Source organism: Xiphophorus maculatus, chromosome 23, assembly GCF_002775205.1.
Source record: "Xiphophorus maculatus strain JP 163 A chromosome 23, X_maculatus-5.0-male, whole genome shotgun sequence".
In the NCBI taxonomy this organism is placed as follows: Eukaryota; Metazoa; Chordata; class Actinopteri; order Cyprinodontiformes; family Poeciliidae; genus Xiphophorus; species Xiphophorus maculatus.
In genome coordinates, this window is record NC_036465.1 from 27,469,787 (window position 1) to 27,487,110 (window position 17,324).

The 17,324-nt window shown below is 41.1% G+C and overlaps 3 protein-coding genes across 4 annotated transcripts; all 3 read right to left on the minus strand.

The window, feature by feature from the left end:
* Positions 1-813: 813 nt before the first annotated feature.
* Positions 814-5,582, minus strand: fgl1 (fibrinogen like 1). The gene is made up of 7 exons (XM_023328731.1): positions 5,133-5,582; positions 3,979-4,147; positions 3,710-3,869; positions 3,531-3,619; positions 3,069-3,157; positions 1,558-1,745; positions 814-1,472 (listed from the first exon to the last, which is right to left on the minus strand). The coding sequence occupies exons 1-7, from the start codon at positions 5,199-5,201 to the stop codon at positions 1,274-1,276; spliced, it is 963 nt and encodes a 320-aa protein (XP_023184499.1). The 5' UTR covers positions 5,202-5,582; the 3' UTR covers positions 814-1,273.
* Positions 5,583-5,914: 332 nt separating this feature from the next.
* Positions 5,915-8,913, minus strand: LOC111606900 (calnexin-like). Its single transcript, XM_023328321.1, has 5 exons — positions 8,619-8,913; positions 8,309-8,373; positions 7,506-7,625; positions 7,318-7,420; positions 5,915-7,133 (listed from the first exon to the last, which is right to left on the minus strand). The coding sequence occupies exons 2-5, from the start codon at positions 8,369-8,371 to the stop codon at positions 7,063-7,065; spliced, it is 357 nt and encodes a 118-aa protein (XP_023184089.1). The 5' UTR covers positions 8,372-8,373; positions 8,619-8,913; the 3' UTR covers positions 5,915-7,062.
* A 523-nt stretch (positions 8,914-9,436) lies between these two features.
* Positions 9,437-16,198, minus strand: LOC102223146 (cyclic nucleotide-gated cation channel-like). 2 transcript variants are annotated; one of them, XM_023328302.1, is made up of 11 exons: positions 16,054-16,198; positions 15,694-15,783; positions 14,036-14,137; positions 13,674-13,865; positions 13,470-13,583; positions 12,859-12,965; positions 12,226-12,713; positions 11,866-12,144; positions 11,340-11,438; positions 9,847-10,224; positions 9,437-9,707 (listed from the first exon to the last, which is right to left on the minus strand). In XM_023328302.1, the coding sequence occupies exons 2-11, from the start codon at positions 15,780-15,782 to the stop codon at positions 9,522-9,524; spliced, it is 2,034 nt and encodes a 677-aa protein (XP_023184070.1). In that variant the 5' UTR covers position 15,783; positions 16,054-16,198; the 3' UTR covers positions 9,437-9,521. The 2 variants fall into 2 exon arrangements, with proteins under 2 accessions (XP_023184070.1, XP_023184071.1); XM_023328303.1 differs by having other exon boundaries at positions 15,694-15,822.
* Between the last annotated feature and the right edge of the window lie 1,126 nt (positions 16,199-17,324).

The window sequence follows — 17,324 nt, forward strand, 5'->3', positions numbered from 1 at the left end:
AACAGCAGTGAATATTTTCACACGGAGCGATGATAAATCATTTTTCAGCTATATCTAAATTAGATATTAACACGGATATTACTTTCTTAGAATTTTTAAAGTGTTTTATTGAGTAAAAAGAACAGTACTTCGTTTATAAGGACAGGCTGGAAGACAGACATGCATGTGTAAAAAAAAATTAAAAGTCACTGACTTAGGAGCATTGGGTCTGCATGTCCAGATATTCACAAGTTCATTCTTCCTTTCTGGAATAAACATTCTGAATATCCTATTAAATTTATCTATGCAGAATAATCTGCCATATTGGGCATGGACACACACAGTCCTTTTGTTTATGGATTTTGGATGTTCAAAATGAAAACCTCTTACTTTAAATCTAGACTATGTAGCAATTTAGAGTACAAAAGTGCTATATTAGTATGGTAATTAGAGCTAGGAGGTGAATTTTCTTATCTTACAACAGCATAATCGGACATGAGTAAAAGTTGTTTGTATTTTGTATATTCTATTCTGGTTATTTATACTCTAGGAGTAATCACAAACATCCACGTCTATAGACCAACCCAAGATAAGATTTGCTTCCTAGAAGCAACAACAAACTACAAGATGGGTTTAGAAATAAGATGAAAATAACTGGAAATCAGATGGACTCATGCTTGTGTTTCACTTTGGACTCTGTCCCCTGCTAATGTGATCACAAAGTCACATGTTACACTACTAGAACATGGACCACATGAAATTCTCCATGGACTAGCAATGCGTTGTTTCAAGTTGTGAAATGAATGTAAAGTAATACAACGTACCACCCTGTCCTTCAGTAAAAGCAATGGATTTATTTGCAAGCACATTTGATGATGAGTTTTGAACCAGTACAATGCTTGACAGGGTAGTTTTGAAAGGATATGTCACTCCGTTGTTCAGATAAAATACATGTGTTCAGTCAACTATAGCTGTGTGATAATATCTCATGTCAATCCAATGTTTCATTATTTCTCAATAATGCTGACATCAGACTTCCTCTTATGTCTTCAAACCAGACAGCTGGATGCAACTTCCTCTTGCAACATTCAAGTCTGTAGAACTGACCAAAACTTTCACACGTTCTCAATTTTGTTCCTTTGTTCGCGCTGTATTGTGCATGCAACTCAGCTTTGCCCCGACACAATACAGGATTCTTATATGTTAACAGGAAATGGTCAATGCAGTTGTAAGTACTACAAAGATATGGGTGATTGCAAAGTATTTTTGCTCCATTTGCCAAAGCAAGCATAACCTAGAAAGGTGGCTTGAGAGAAACTGCCACCTGGTCGTCAGCGAGACGGGTTTTGTGGTCTACAGGTCTCAGCTTCATGGCGCTGGTCTTCAGCGAGTACCACCACCCTTTCCAAGGATACCAGACCACACCGTCATCCGTGGAAGCACTGTAGTGTCCGTTGGGATAGTACACACCATTGAGATTGGCCGAGTGGCATCTACGGAAAATAAGAGTCGAACTGAGCATTTTATTTGTTAATGTCATTGTAAGACATAAATGTGGATTTTTGTTTCGGGTCGTACTTATTGAACCACCAGCCCCCTTTGTCTTCCTGAGCGCAGTTCCCCCTGTAGTTGTCATTGTCCCGGTCGTAGGTGCTGAATTTCATGCCCTGGTGACTGGCCCATTTGACCTCAGGAGCCTGATAGCTTCCAGTCAAAGCATCTCCAGCGGTACCAACATAGTCTCCAAAGGAAAGGCGGTAGTGCTCCTACTGACGGAAGTAAAAACTTGCATGAGGTTAAAGACAGAGTTTGACATGTTTTTTTTAAATGAATAACGTTAATAACTCTTGACTCTTAGCATTTTCACACTGAATAAATCAAATTTAGTTGCCAACATCCAGACATCCAAGACTGAAGTGGACTTCTATCATTTCCAGTTTTTAAAACTTTGTATTGTCAATGGAAACCTTTAAGACAGTGGTCCCCAAACTACGGCCCGCGGGCCAGATGCGGCCCGCCTCCACATTTGGTCCGGCCCCCTGAACAATACCAGAGTATTTTCATATATGTGCATTTTTATTTGATAAGTTGGACTTTTGCAATAAAATAAATGTTAGTAATGAACTTTATTTATTATTAACTACTAGTTAGTAACTATTTTATAGATGCATATAATTGACCCTAACCCTTTTTTTATGTGGAGAACCCAGTGTTATTTGGTTATTATTTATTTCATAAATAGTGTTATTTCCTAACTTTTGTTCTCTGAAGAATCCAGAAAAGGTTATTTGATTGTGCTTTCTGAAAAACAATACATTTTTATGTTTAGCACTCTTACAATCGTCACACTTTTTCTGTTACAAACTGACCCCGGCCCCCCATCAGAGAAGGGGCAAGTTATGTGGCCCTCACAGGAGAAAGTTTGGGGACCCCTGCTTTAAGATGTTGTCACATTTGAGGTAGGTGTTTATTTCTACAAAAGTCAATGTTTCTTTTAAACAGGATCCTCAGGTATTAAGCAATGCACCAATAATGATCCTGCTAAAACGTACTTCATGCCTGACCTTAATTTTTTTCGTGTATTCTTTCCCAGTTCGTTTCACACTGAGAGATCAGTGGAAGGTAGGAGTTAGAGCACCAACTCCTACTTTTATTTTCCATGGAAATAATAATTTTTTCTGTAAATAACCTTCCAATCGTGACAACAGTTACAACTAGATAAAATGAGCTTTGCATAAAACCACTATTATATTTCTTAAAACTGGAGTGGTTTTAAGAAAGTGGAGGTCCACTTTGTCTTTGGTTCAATCTGTCTAGCTGTCTTTCCAGCTAAATAGCTAGCTTAATGGCTACCTAGTTATAACTAGCTAGCTTAATAGCTATGTAGTTATTACTAGCTAGCTTAATAGCTAGTTAGACATAACTAGCTAGCTTAGTAGCTAGCTAGGACTCTTAGGTAGTTAGCCAGCTGAAATTAAGATATAATGTTACTTAATCTGTTTTTCTTTTAAAAAATATATTTCTTTTAATCTTCAAACAACTACACAGTGCTACATATAATGCATTTCATTAACTTTTAGGACTTGGACCTTTTCATTTGCTACTTGGAAGTTCTTGTACTCAGCATAGCGCTGGTGGCCATCAAAGTCTTCCAAGTTGATCTTCACTGAATAATTCCCTGCAAAAGAAGGAGGCACAAGAAAAATGATACGTTTATGCAACATACAACGTGGCCTGTAGAAATTGAAGCACTGTTGCGTTGATACAAGGATGTCCTGGTGGTGGAATCCCAGCAAGACCACCGGAGATAGACACCAGCAACCCTGCGAGAATTTTGCGGCCATAGGTAGGAAAATTGATGAGCAGATGACATTTCTGGACAACACAAGTGTTCTCCAAAAGCACCAATAGTTGTTATTTTTGACCACTTGATGGCAGCAGACAAACAAAGGCTACAGAAAAGGCTACGAATGGCTTTTTCCACAAAGTGGACACTTAAAACAGCATTTGCATGTGTTAGTTTCCAGTCTACAAAGCAAAACAATATTAACCTTGTGTTGTGAGAAAATGCAGGTTGTCGTTTCCAAGCCAAAATTCTGCATTCAGGTCTCCAAAGCCGTCCTTATACTCTGTCCACGACCTGATGGATTGATAGTTGAGGAGATTCTTATTTTTTATACAGATATTGAGTCTGAACCAATGCCGTTGACGCAGCATGTTGCAGACACACCTGTTAAATATCTCTGTGCCATTGACCCGTCTCTGCAGGACAGTCCATCCTCCTCCTTCAGTCATATCACAGTAGACCTTGACCGCTGAGAGGCTCCCACTGGGCCTGATCCGATACAGACCGCTGGATTTGAACCCAGAACTGTAGACCTGGGAGCAGTCTGACACACAGAAACACAAGTCCGTTTATCCAACATACGGCATAATCAAATACAGTTTCAGCATGGTTTTCACAGGGTTTCCTCAGGGCGCGAGGCAGTGGGCGCTGACCTGCGTGCTGGGTGTCCTGGACCCGGTCAGATCCGGCATCGTAGTTGTTGCCCTGTTGGGTCATCAGCTGTAAGCTGCGTAGGAGGAGCTCCTGTTTCTGTAGCTGTCTCTTCAAAAGCTGCTCCTGCTGCCGCAACCGAGCCAGCTCCCCGCCGCAGCCGTCTGACGCCTACACAGACACATCAACACATATGTGTTGTCCCTGAAATGTTCACATCTATTCCCTTCCATTATCTCATTTGGTTTCAAATATGCCTGTTAGGAACACATTTTGCCTGTTAGAAAGCAAAATGTAGAAAATATGTGGAAAATAAAACACACTGAAATTATGTAGCCTTTAAAATAGACAAGCAAGTCTGCAGAAATGTCAACTTTTGTAGGAAATATATAAAAATGTCACTCTGTCATGACGGTACGGTTTAAGGCAGGTAATCTGTGAAAAAAATCAAGCTCCTGTACTTTGTCCCAGTACTAACTAGAAGCAACCAATCAGTGCCAGGAGGAGGGTCTTTGGTATGTCAATCATGCTCGTGTGCGTGCCTCCTCCCCCTACACATGCCTCCGTCTTGCCCTCCTCTATACAGCCTCTCTTTGTCAGCGGAGTCTCTCGTGAATGCAAAGGCTAGCTAGCATTGCCTCTGATGATGGCGGATAAACGGATTTTGGGTAACAGTGGGTTGTTTCTCTTCCATTAGAATATTAGGGAGCGCATTCACAAGGTTGATTGACAGCGTAAGGACACTCCTCCTGGTTCTGATTGGTTGTTTCTGACTATAGCGATGCGTTTTTTTCCAGACAGCAACAGCAGCACATGGGAGAAGATGATTATGAATTTCGTGTTACATTGCCACGTCATTATACGACATGGTGATAGTTTGAACAAATATGTAAAAAACATACTTTTTCCATAAACTTTGTATACGTGTAGCTTTAAAAATGTGGAACTTTTGGGACAAATTTTCAATCTCGTTTCTGTAAGGCTTTGACACGCTGATGCCAAGTTTAGCTAGCTCCTGTTTCTCTTGGAAAACGATAATTTAGGAAGCCATAAGAATAACACTCCTATTATTTTTTTCTCTCACGTGAAACAGTGTGTTGCTATCATACAACAATAGTCAAAACAGAACAGCATGCGGATTATTCAAAGTATTCACCTTGACAAACTGGGTGCAGGCTGCCAGCATTATCAGTCCTGTCAGCAGGGCCATGGTGGGGCCTCTCATTCTCTTCTTGTTGAAAAATTGCAGCACAACCAAGCAGGAAGCCAGTAAAGCAGACTGATTCTTCAAAGAGTTTGGGTTTATCTGCTTGATTCTTGTTCTGGAAAAAGGAAAAATCTTCCTACAACTGAGTCAAAGCAAAGGCACAGCAAAAAGGAGGAGCACCTGGAGAAATGCCTGATTCTCCACGGTGATAAAACACACCAAATGTTCAGAACAGATGTGCCCAGAACCTGCCAAGACCAACTTCACGTTAAAAACAAGGTTCTAATATTAAACCTGTTGTTAAAAACACGCTTAGTGTCGCTTGGTAGTAGTCGTACTGTGAATCTTTGATTCTTCTTGGCCAAGGCACCGTGGCTCCTGTCTACCCCGTCCTCTGTGAGTGGTCATCATCTTTCTGATTAGCAGCTTTGTGCCATTTGAAATAATGGTTTGGAGTGGCTAAATGCGGCTGAAGGCCAGCGTTTGTAGGAGGATGGAGGACGGAATGAGGCCATTTGCCTCCATTATTTGGTTGCATAATTGTTCTGTGACTGATTGCAGTCAGACAGCCTCATTTTATGCATACGGTGCGGAAATTAAGTATGTAATACGCTGCCGATTGTATCAAATGGAAAGGTTTTTTTTTTTAATTATAGCAGCATCTGAACTGTGAGAGGCAAAAAGAGAGAATATTAATAAAAAAAATGAAAAAATACAGAAAAAACAATGAATGACTTTGAAAATAATTAGCATTTTATTGCATGAAACAAGTATTAGAAAAATAGAACTTAGTATCTGATACAGAAAGCATCTTGTCTTCTTTTGTGATTAATGAAGAATATTACCATAAACTGAAACGTTGTAATGGATGCTGAAGGTGAATTTAGACTGGTGAATCTAAATGTGTGGTTGAAAAACTGCAATTAACCTAGGAAATATTAATTTATAATGTATAAAAATGATATTTTTACCCAGCCAACACATATGTTTCTGACAGGAAATGAGATGTTTACATAAAATAAAATATGTAAATCTATAATTAACTTTGAAATGTCACATTTATGTGTTTTCATTTACATTTTAATGAGGACAAACAGCCTGCTGAATATTATTCAGATTTAGCAATCAGACAGCATACGTCGTAGTCACGTCTAGGGCTGAAACGATTAATCAGATTAATTGTGATTAATTGATTATTGAAATAATCATCAACAAGTCGAGTCATCGATTAATCGCTAACGACGTACTAACTAAATACAATCTCAATTACAGGCCATTTGCTGAAAGAACAACACACTCAGGGTAGTAACTGAGTCAAAACTGTTAAAATAAACAATCAGCTCCTTTTGCTGTTCAGTTTTTACTCCGTTAGCCTAAAACAGTCAACAGATTAGCTTAATACTCTATTGATGTTAAGTTGAGCAGAAAGGGCTGAGCTTCTCACATGTTGATGTTTTTTTTTTTACTACAAATGATCATTTATAGTAAAAAGTAATGCAGTTGTTGCATTTTAGGCAATGAAAGATTTATTTTCTTATTTAGAAAAGGGAATTGCAATGTTTGTTTATTTGCATTTTTCATGTATTCCTAATATTGTGTAAAAAAAAAAAAGAAGAGAAAAATCAGCAAAATGTGCAAATTTTTTTATGCGATTAATCGTCAGGATAACCAACTAATTGTCAGAAAAATCGACAGTTTAATCGATTACTAAAAGAAATGTAAGCTGCAGATCTATTCACGTATGTGAGGCTCAGAGCAGCTTCTAATTTGTCCTCATTACAGTCAGAAGCTTAAGTTATACATGACTGAGTCCTGACTGCACCGCTCCAGCCCCAGCAGCAGTTTTACAATAACAGTAAGGTTAGTCACACTGAGAGCATTACTGTTTGCTCAGCAATCTCTTGTGAGTTGATGTTTCCTCTGCGGAGCTCTGTTCACTGATCTGCGATCCTATGCAAACACAGACACACACACACACACACAAAATGTTTGTTTTCTCAGGCGGTGAATGTATGTTCAGCTATAATAATCATAAATAACTACACCTTCATAAAAGCTAATAATTATCAATTTGTTTCAGTTTGGAAACTATGACAAACGTGATTTTTAAAAAAAATCTGAGAGACTTTGTTACTTTTGGGTTTTGCCGATTTCCTCCGCGGGGAGACCTCAGGGTCGTCTGGTTGGGCATCATCCGTTTTCTTGTAGTAATATGGCTGGTCGGGTGGGCCGAACCTCTACGTTTAAAACACGACACACAGTTCCAAGGTTTGCAGCTGTGCTACTTACCCAGAGAATATCAACAATGTAGTCATAACGTACCTTGTCAGGCCACATGAAGCTGACGAAGAGAACGAGGGGAAGTCCAACGACGAAGACGTAGACGCCCATGAGCCAGGGACGCTGCTGGATGGACAGCATGATGGACTCTAAGAAACCAGGCTGCAACATAGATGGATGAATACAGTGTTGATTACAAACATATGCAGGGCCGGATTTACAACCATGTAGGCCCATGGGCTGGAAACCGTCTTGGTGCCCTATCCTCTAAAGAAACTTTACTTCCCTAATGCAATTTACAATACATTAATAGGTAGTTCTATAAATAAACCGGGTCTGAGTTGATTATACCAACTGATTATGGTGAGTTTAATATGTCCCAGTAGCTTCAGGTTGTTACCCTCCCCCCAACCCCCAAAAAAATTATTAAATAACTTTTGAAACACTTGAGTGTTGTTTATATTCTTAAAAATCCCAGAATATTATTGCAGCTCACCTGATGTGGACCTGTAACTCTAAAATAAAGTGCAATGTTTTCAAAACATGCATCCATATAAAGAAAAAGGTTTTGTGGCCCGCCCCCCAATAATTGGTGCCCTGGGCTACTGCCCCTGTAAACTCTTTCTAACATTTAGCCCAGCTTGTAATGTTTCCAGATTTTTATTAGTTAAAAATAAGCTGAAAATCGTGAATCGTTTTCATTAGATTTCACAATCATGTGAAACACTTACTTGAGTACAATTTCTCTCTACTCTGCCCACGTTTGAATGTGTCTGCTTATAGTTGATGATTTTACTGATGCAAATGAAAAGAAAATGAATGCACACACAAAGATAAACTCTTACCTGGCCTGCAGCAGACACCGCAGACACCAGCATCACACCCAGCACCAGAGATATTAACTGCATTGCTAAAAAAAAAAACAACCCACAAACAAACAGAAAATGGAGTGGAAAATTATTTCAAAGCACGGAGGAAATCTACCTGCATGTGTGTGTGTACATGAGGCCAAACTAGGTGATCCAAACTGAAGCTTTTCTCTGCAGAATGCGTCAGCTAGCGAGAAAACAAGCTTCACTGCATAAAACAGCAGCATGTTGGATTGGAAGCAGGTTAAAAAACCGAGTTGAACAAACAGCAAATGAATTATTTTACCTTTTCAACCTGGAGAGTTCTCTGTCTGCTGAAGTCACTTCCTCTTACCTTGCAGACTTGTGCTGTTGGACTTTGATCAGAAGCCACTTGCTTGCTAACATTGACTCCAGGTTACAGAGTTACCACATTACACAGGTGTCAGTGTCCTTAACGCACACTTTCACACAGCCTTCATGCTGAGACATATTAAGTTATGATCTTAAATTATATACAAGGTTTATGTGGGATTCTTAAGGCAATAACGTCGTCATTAGGACAAATACAAAAGAGTAAAACAAGATCAAACAAAAAAAGATCCCTATTAACTAAAGTATTTATTCGTAGTTCTAACTAAAAGCATGATGGGATTTTATTTCTACTCAATTCATTATAAAGATTTATTTATGCTGTATGTTAGTTTACATTTGTGATTTTATCTGCAAGATGGTTAAATCCAGAAGAGTAGAAGTTTGTTGAGAAAAAAAAAAGTTTTTATACCCAACAATCCTTCCACTTTACAAAGTATTTTATGTCGCACAGAAAAACAAGCGTAAAATGAAACACTGTGCGCTTTTCTGTTTGTTTTCAGCAAATAAAAATCCAAAAATTGTGGTCCGTATTGGGATTTACTTTATTTTAAGTCTATGTATCGAATTGCTGAAAATAAAACAAAATAAATAACAGTATTTGCTGACAGCTGCGTGAGGTGAGTCTTCAGAGCCGGATGTTTTTTGTTTTTCTTTTGTGGGCTCTAGTGTCCCTTATATGAAAGTAGTTCTGACAGGAAAGGTGGAAGGAGAGGAGGGACGACATGCGGCAAATATCGTCGGGTCCGGGAGTCGAACCCGCGACAGCCGCGTCGAGGACCCAAGGCCTCCAAACATGGGTCGCACTAACCCCTACGCCACCGCGACACGCCCCCATTCAGAGCCGGATGTTGATTTCGCTTCGTACGAAGTCGCAGCCGGAAACGCTCTCGCTGCCGTCGGCATCCGACAGGAAGCCGCTGCCGGTGGTTGCCGTGGTGATGCTGCGCTCGAGGGCCGTGAGTCTCTTTTTCAGCCGGAGCTGGGAGGAGTTGAACTCACTCTGCAGGCGCGCCAAACACGTCTGAAAATAATTCGTTACAGTTGTTGACAGGCTTTCAGGAGTCAGTTTTGTTTTAATAAAAATAAAAACCATCATGAAAATTAGAAAAAGATAAAATTTTAAAAACTGATAAAGTTTCATAAAAAACCGCTACACTGACCTGCAGACGGTCCAGACTGGTTTCCAGCCTCTCCATCTTCTCCTCCAGCTCTTCTCCGGCCAACACGTTTACTTCCTCCAGAAGCCCCTCCTTCTGCAGGATGTCCCGCCCCCTCTGCTCCAGCTGCGCCCTGGCGTGGGGGAACTCCTGCAGAGCCTCCATCAGCTCTTGTTTGGAGAGGCAGAAGAGGTCAGAGTAGCCCAGGCTCCTTATGTTAGCGGTGCGCCTGTTCCCCATCTTGCTGCCGCTGATGTTCAGGATGCTGATTTCTCCGAAGCAGCTCCCTGCGGTCAGCACAGCGAACTGGGTGACTCCGTCGTCCCCCACCACCGCCAGGTGGCCCTCTTTGATGATGTACATCTCCTTGCCCACATCGCCCTCAGAAAAAGCAGAGACAATTTCACGAAGGTTCCTCCGTAAGCCATTTTAAAGTTGCAAAAGAACGAAGACATGCTTAAAAACCTGCAAAAACAATCATTAATAATTAAGAGACAAACTACCCCCAGCTATAATTTTTAGCCACAACGCAAACATAACTGAGTTGGAGCAAATAAACGTTAAGACCTACGTCTGATGAGAAGAAATGCATATCTTGAAACTCATTTTGAGTTTGAAGGTAAAAATGCCCAGCGGCAGAAATCTAACTCACACTATCATAACCACGCAGCACCAAATAGAGAAAAATTAAATACTGTTGGTTTACATCTATAAAATACTGTGTTATTTCTCTATAATAATGTATTATCTTAAAGATGTATTGTAAAATAATTGATTTTTCCATCTAAACAAAAAGACAAAAAAAATTAAAAAACCATGCCAGATGGGATTGGAAAGCCTATTTGATAAAAGGTGATTTGATTAGCAGTAACAGGAACATTGATGAACATATTTAATAATGCCGTTTGACAAAATATAATGTTTTTTGCTTATTTTATAATTGATGACTGTATGATGTTTTTATGATTTAAAGCACTTTCAACTGCCTTGTTGCTGAAGCGTATTATAGAAATATACTCGACTTAACTATCTTCCTTAACAATTGAAATAATCTAATATTAAAATTTATATAATTATCTGAAACATTTAAGTGTATTATCATACTGTAAAAATCCAATATTTACCCTTGTCTATGTTACAGGAGCATTTTGTAAATAGATATGGTGTTGTGTCCATCACTAGAAAACAATGTGCCGTATTTTCTAGGCTACAAGTAGCAACTTGAAGATGCTATGAGAAAAGTGTGACTTATTGTCCAGAAAATATGGTAGATATGTCTCTTTCTGTTATTTATGTAGTAGACATGTTGTTCACGAGAAGGAGCTAGCAATGCGAAACGCTTTAGGATACAAAGCAGCGGTATTAGAGTCCCATGTTGTAAAATAACTGGACTGTTTTAGTGTGTTTTGGCTATTCTGTCAACCATCACAGTTCAACAGATACTAGCAATTCTTCCAAGACCAACAAATGATAACATCTTCAGAGGAAGTACAGACCTTTCTGCAGATGTAGTCACCAGGACTGAACACCTGGGGCCGAAGTTTTAACACCAACTCTACGAGGAGACCGGCCTCGCAATCCTGGAAAATACGCACCTGGATCCACGCACACATTCACAGATACAGACAATATTTAAGACACGGCAGTTTATGGACAAATGGGATTCAGAATTCAGGTTCTGATGAGCGTTTTTATGAACGTTAAAGAACATTCCAGACCAGTGGACTCAAACTCCAGCCAAAAGCCAAAGTCCTTCAACTTGTAGATGCCTCCCTTGTCGTAAACACTTGAATTAAGTAGCAAAACTGCTTCACTAGTACAGAGTCAAATGCTACGGAGCTCTGATAATGAGTTACCATTGGAGTCAGGTCATCTAAAAGTTGAAGGACACCGGCCCTTGACGACTAGAGTTTGACACTGCTGTTATAGACAGAGCAAAATGATGATATGTAGATAGTTATGCAAATATAAGGCATCGAAGACTTGAATAAGCTGATGTCAGAGGAGTTTAGGGGAGTTTACCTTCTTCAATGTGTCCAGGTGGACATTAATGGCGATCTCTGCTCGCAGTTTGTTTGGCAAACTCCTCAGCACTTCTTGCTCATCAACCGTCTTCTGATTGGTCCAGAGGTAGTCAAACCAGCGAATGACACGTTGCTCCAGGACCTTGCTCACATGCCTAAAGTGCATGTAATGTTTTAGGGCATCCACACGGGTTTGAAAGCCCGCTCGCGTTGCATTCATGTTGGAGATCATGGATCCAACGTTGCCAACAATGGAGGCAAAAATCAGAACGCCAACCTGGGACAGAAACACCAACAGACCGGTCTTCAGTGGACAGGTTCACTCAATGGACGGCATGTTTGGGGATGACGATCTTACCAGAAAGTCAAATATCAAGAACAGGTACTCCTCATCTCTGACAGGCGGAGGGGTCTCGCCAATGGTGGTGAGTGTCAGAGTGGACCAGTACAGACAGTATATGTAGCTTCTGGCCAGCGAGCCAAACTCGGGGTCGGAAGCATTGGGATACACCCACGAGTCGGAACCCAGACCCAGGACTTTGGAGAAACTGTAGTACACACAGGCGTTCCAGTGGATGATGACCAGGATATACAGGACTAGCTTGCAGATGCGGAACGCGTTGGGATAACTCGTGCGTGTTTCTGTTCGTTCAAAGAACTCGAAGAGGCGCGACATCCGCAGCAGACGGTTGAACCGGAGAAGAGGCGTGTAACTCATCCCGGCTATGAGGTACAGGAGGTCCGTGGGGAGGATGGAGCAGATGTCCAGGGTGCACTGTAGCGTTCGGATGTAGGTTTCTCTCAGACGACGCACGTCCTTCACCAACAAGCCTTGATCTAGAAAACCTTGACATATAAACAAACAATGCCCAGGAGAAAGGATGCGGACCAAAACAAACCATGTAAATGAAAATCTACATCACTGAATAAGGATTTCTATTCTGACAGCAACACAGAGACTATTGCTTCTGTCAGATTACTAACTGGGTACCTGTGTGGAGACGGACAGCAATATCCAGGATGTAGACTCCATCACAGATGTAGTCCAGGACTAACCACACCTGAACATTTTTCATCTGAAGCTCATCAAAACAGGCCCTTCAGTAAAACAGGGATAGAGTGAATACACATAACTGAAAACAACAAGATCTCCCACAAAACCGCAATTAAAATCACACCTGAATAAGTCATTAAAAGAACATTCATGGGCGTGCCGTGGTGGCGTAGTGGTTAGCGTGACCCATATTTGGAGGCCTTCAGTCCTGATGCGGCCGTCGCGAGTTCGACTCCCAGACCCCACGACATTTGCCGCATGTCTTCCCCCCTCTCCTTCCCTGTCAGCCCACTATAATATAAGGGACACTAGAGCCCACAAAAGACTGTCTTCTTCTTCGTCGTCTTTTCGGTCAGGAGTAACATCCGGTTACTCGTGACAAGAAAAAAGTGTTTCCGTTGTAGCTGCGCAATAAAACATTTTCGAAAAGGTTGAAGTTGAAGCACAAAAACATTGCGCTAGAAAGTGGCGTGTTTCCATTAAATAATTCTAATTTGCGCAATTGGAATGCAGCTATTTTAATATTTATTGCAATAACATCTCCCTACCTCACAACTAATAGGGTGAAGTTATAAAAAACCGCTGCTCCAATCACTATCAGCCAGTTGTAGTAGGCATCATCAGACGGGGATAAAACCACAACCTTCCACTTCCTCCTCCTCCTGACAGAAAGAGTCAGAAACGCAGAGTGAATCAAATCAGGGTCGGCACGTTGAGAGCAAGCTGAGTTGGACGGTCGTTTGGCGACTTACGTGCGTCGGGAGCGTCGGACTTCATTCTCTGTCTCGGAACCAGTGTGGGTGTGGCTGATCCTGCTGGGCGGGGCCTGTAGGTCCGTGTTGGCCGGGCCCCTGAAGCGCTCCAAAAAGGAGTCGGGCCGCTCCGTCCCCTCGGCCAGACTCTTCTGGGCCCATTCCCTCAGAGTCATCACCATACTCACTATTCTACAGAGACAAAGTACAGGAATACTTATGAAATAGTCTTTACAGATCAACATTAGTCAACGTCTGGACTGTTGACTATTGATTCTGAAATAGAAAATAAATAGAAGACGGTACCTACTGCTTACGTGAGCACTACTCATGGATATTCTAGTAAAAGCCTTTAGTCGTACCTGGACAGCGCCCCCCGGCCTCGAAAGGAACTCTGGGAATTCCTTTCGATGGCGGCCATTCGCTGCAGCTCTGAAGAAGTGTCATCACATATCGACTGTCCCCTATTCATCCAGAAACACAGAAAATACTGGAATAACCCACAGGATGTTGATTTATCCCGAGTCAATGTTTCAATGTCTGAAACACTGACTCAACACACATTCCCAAATGACTGGAGCTCATCTGTATAAGGACATAAAGCACAAACCATTTACTTTTCTATAATTATCATAACTGCATTAAGTCCTTGTGAGGCCGCAATGATATTCCAACGTTTTTATGGATATTTTTTTTGTGGTTTAAACATTGACCCGTCTCCGTGTCTAACAGCTTTCAGTTGCATCATTTCTTGTTTTATTTTTGCAGTTCATCTGTCGGCCTCTTGGGGTCCTCAGTTGCACTTATGTCCAGCCTCTCTCGCTGCCCGTTTCTTGTTTCTAATTGGCTAATTATTTTAACTGTAAATTTTTCCATTGTCATTAGTTGCTGCAGCTTCAAAGTGATTTGAACTTATTTTTTTCTCTCTTTTTTTTTGTACAGTTTTGACTGAATTGCCGCCCAGTGTGATTTGTTCTTTCAGCAAATGGCCTTTTTTTGGAGCCTGTACGCTCTAGTTAGCGATTAATCAATTACCAAATTAGTTAATTATTTCAAGGATTGATTCATTACAATTAATCTGATCGGTTGTTTCAGCCCTTATACATACAATATCAGTAAGTATTGGTTATGGGCCACAAGAGCAACGTTAATATCGGATATCGATAGCCTAAGATTTTTTCGGTTCACTCCTACTTGTAAATTCAGATTACTTTGATTAATAGTAAAATTATACTTTATGTCATGAAGTGGGGTGTAGATGGTGAGGAGAAAAGCGGTAGACCCATGTTAAAGTGGAGCCAATGATGATTTAATGATGAAAGTCTCAATAATACTGCCAGTTACTACTCACACTGGTAGTAACTGGACTCGACTTGAAGACACAGACAGAGCAGACAAGGACCTGACAGAGAACAAGAAACACAGGTGGGTATAAATACACAGGGGGTAATCAAGGGAACTAGACACAGCTGGGATCAGTCAAGGGAGAGACGGGACAACACAGAGACTCAACTGACACAAAATCCTAAAAAAAAAAAAAAAAATCACACAGAAGAACTCAAATCCTTACACTTTAATTCAAGCAGCAGCAGGTGATTTTGGTTGCTCAGTTAACCATAGCACCAAGCCACACTTATTTCAAAAATACATAAAAAGCACACATCCTTTTAAAAGTCTGTGTGTGTGTGTGTGTGTGGGGGGGGGCGTGTGTGTGCGCGCGTTTGTTTCTAATACCTTGTGGGGACCATTTTCCTGACATATACGGTACTACGTTGTGGGGACCCACTGCTCCTTGTGGGGACCGAAACCTGGTCCCCACAAGGGGAAATGCTGTTTTTGGGTCCGGGGTCAGATTTAAGACTAAGGTGTGAATTGAGTTTTGGTTAGAGTTAGGTATGTAATGGATAGGGTTAGGAAAAGGGTAAGGGTAAGGTTTAGGCTGTAGAAATGAATGGAAGTCAATGGAAAGTCCCCACAAAGATAGCCGCGCAAACGTGGGTGTGTGTGTGGGTGGGGGTACCTGCTAAGTGTGCTCTCAGCACGATCACTATCCTCCTCCGTCCATGTTTTCACAGACAACCTGTGGGAATCGTGCAGCGGACCCGTCATGCTGCTCACACAAAAACACAACGTGGTTCTGCTCTTTTATCTGTTGTGTTAGAACGGTGACACCAAACAGACACTGGGTCATATATGAATATGTTCAAAACAAGCTTCACAGTCACATAAAAAATAATAAAAAAAATATAAAAAATACAGGAATCAGCAAAAGAAGGTCATGATGAGGTCATGCTGCACCAGGCATCGCCACAGAAACGGCTTAGCAAAAAGCTGATGGGCAGGAAATGAAGAGAGAGTAACATGGCACAAGTTCACTAACCTGATCGATCCTCTGTCCTCCAGACGTTTCCTGCGGTCAAATCTCCAAATCAATCCTCATGTTCAGTTGATCAGTTTCCACCTGGTTCTGTGTGTGCAGCTTTTTTCAAGCCTCTCATTACAGTCGGCATAATGGACAGACGAATACACAGAGGACGGCTGAAATGGATGAAGCGGGCAAACGTAACCAATAAAAGGGATGATCACATGGTGCACTTGAAAAAGCATAATTTAAATTGTAAATTGTACATGTGTGTGTGTATGTGTGTGCGTGTTCCTTTTAAACCACCAAGCTCATCTGAATTCAAGGACCCTGTTTGAAGTGGCCTCTGGGCTGCGATTGTGTCTTCGTGTTTTCTCCACGAGGTTTCAGAAGCTGACAAATGTCTTCATGCCCACATCTGATTATTTCTGTCAGGAAACATCATTTATGCTCCATGTGGAAGAGAAACATTTTTCTACCTTTAATTTGACTGATAAAAAGGTAACGCTCAGCAGATTATGTTTAGTTGTAAATAATAGAAGCATAGACCAAAAGGAAGGAAGCGGTGATCTGTGGGTACAAGTGATTGGAAACGTCACACATCCTGCTTTCTAGAGCAGAACAACGTCAAATGAAAAGGTTAGAGTTCATACTGCCTAGAATATTTTGCCTGGAAATCAGATAGTACCGCCCCTTTAATACAGGTCTAAGACTACGCAATTCAATTCAATTAATTTTATTTGTTAAGCACCAGTTCATAACACGTCGTCTCAAAGTACTTCATTATAAGGGTACATACATACATACGTCCAACTCGATCATGGTTATCAAACAGTGCTGTAAAGTTCAATTTATTCAAATTGGCTTAAAAAGTGTTGAGGAAAAATGATTATTTTTAGTGTTTAATACAGTTAATTTTACGGCATGTGTAAAAGGTATATTCAACACTCTTATTTTGAACCAGACAGACAGGGGCCAAATGCAGATCACTCAATGGGGCCTCCCGCTGTGCGGCCACAGCATAGGAGGCCATAAAATTAGCATTTTCCTGCAGGGCAATAAATGGAGCTTGGGAGAGAGAGACTTTAGATTTCACAGGTATCTGTGAAGTTTTATCTCAGGTTGTTCTGTACCCAGAATGACCGTAGAATCACAGGGGGTCAGGGCACAGCGGTTCGCTCTTTTGTTGTACCAGAGACCAGATGGCCCTTTGATCTTTGCCGTAAATTAGGGGGAGTTCCTAAGTTTCTCTGAGTGCCTAAGGGAGTTTCCAGTTGGGCAACTAGAGG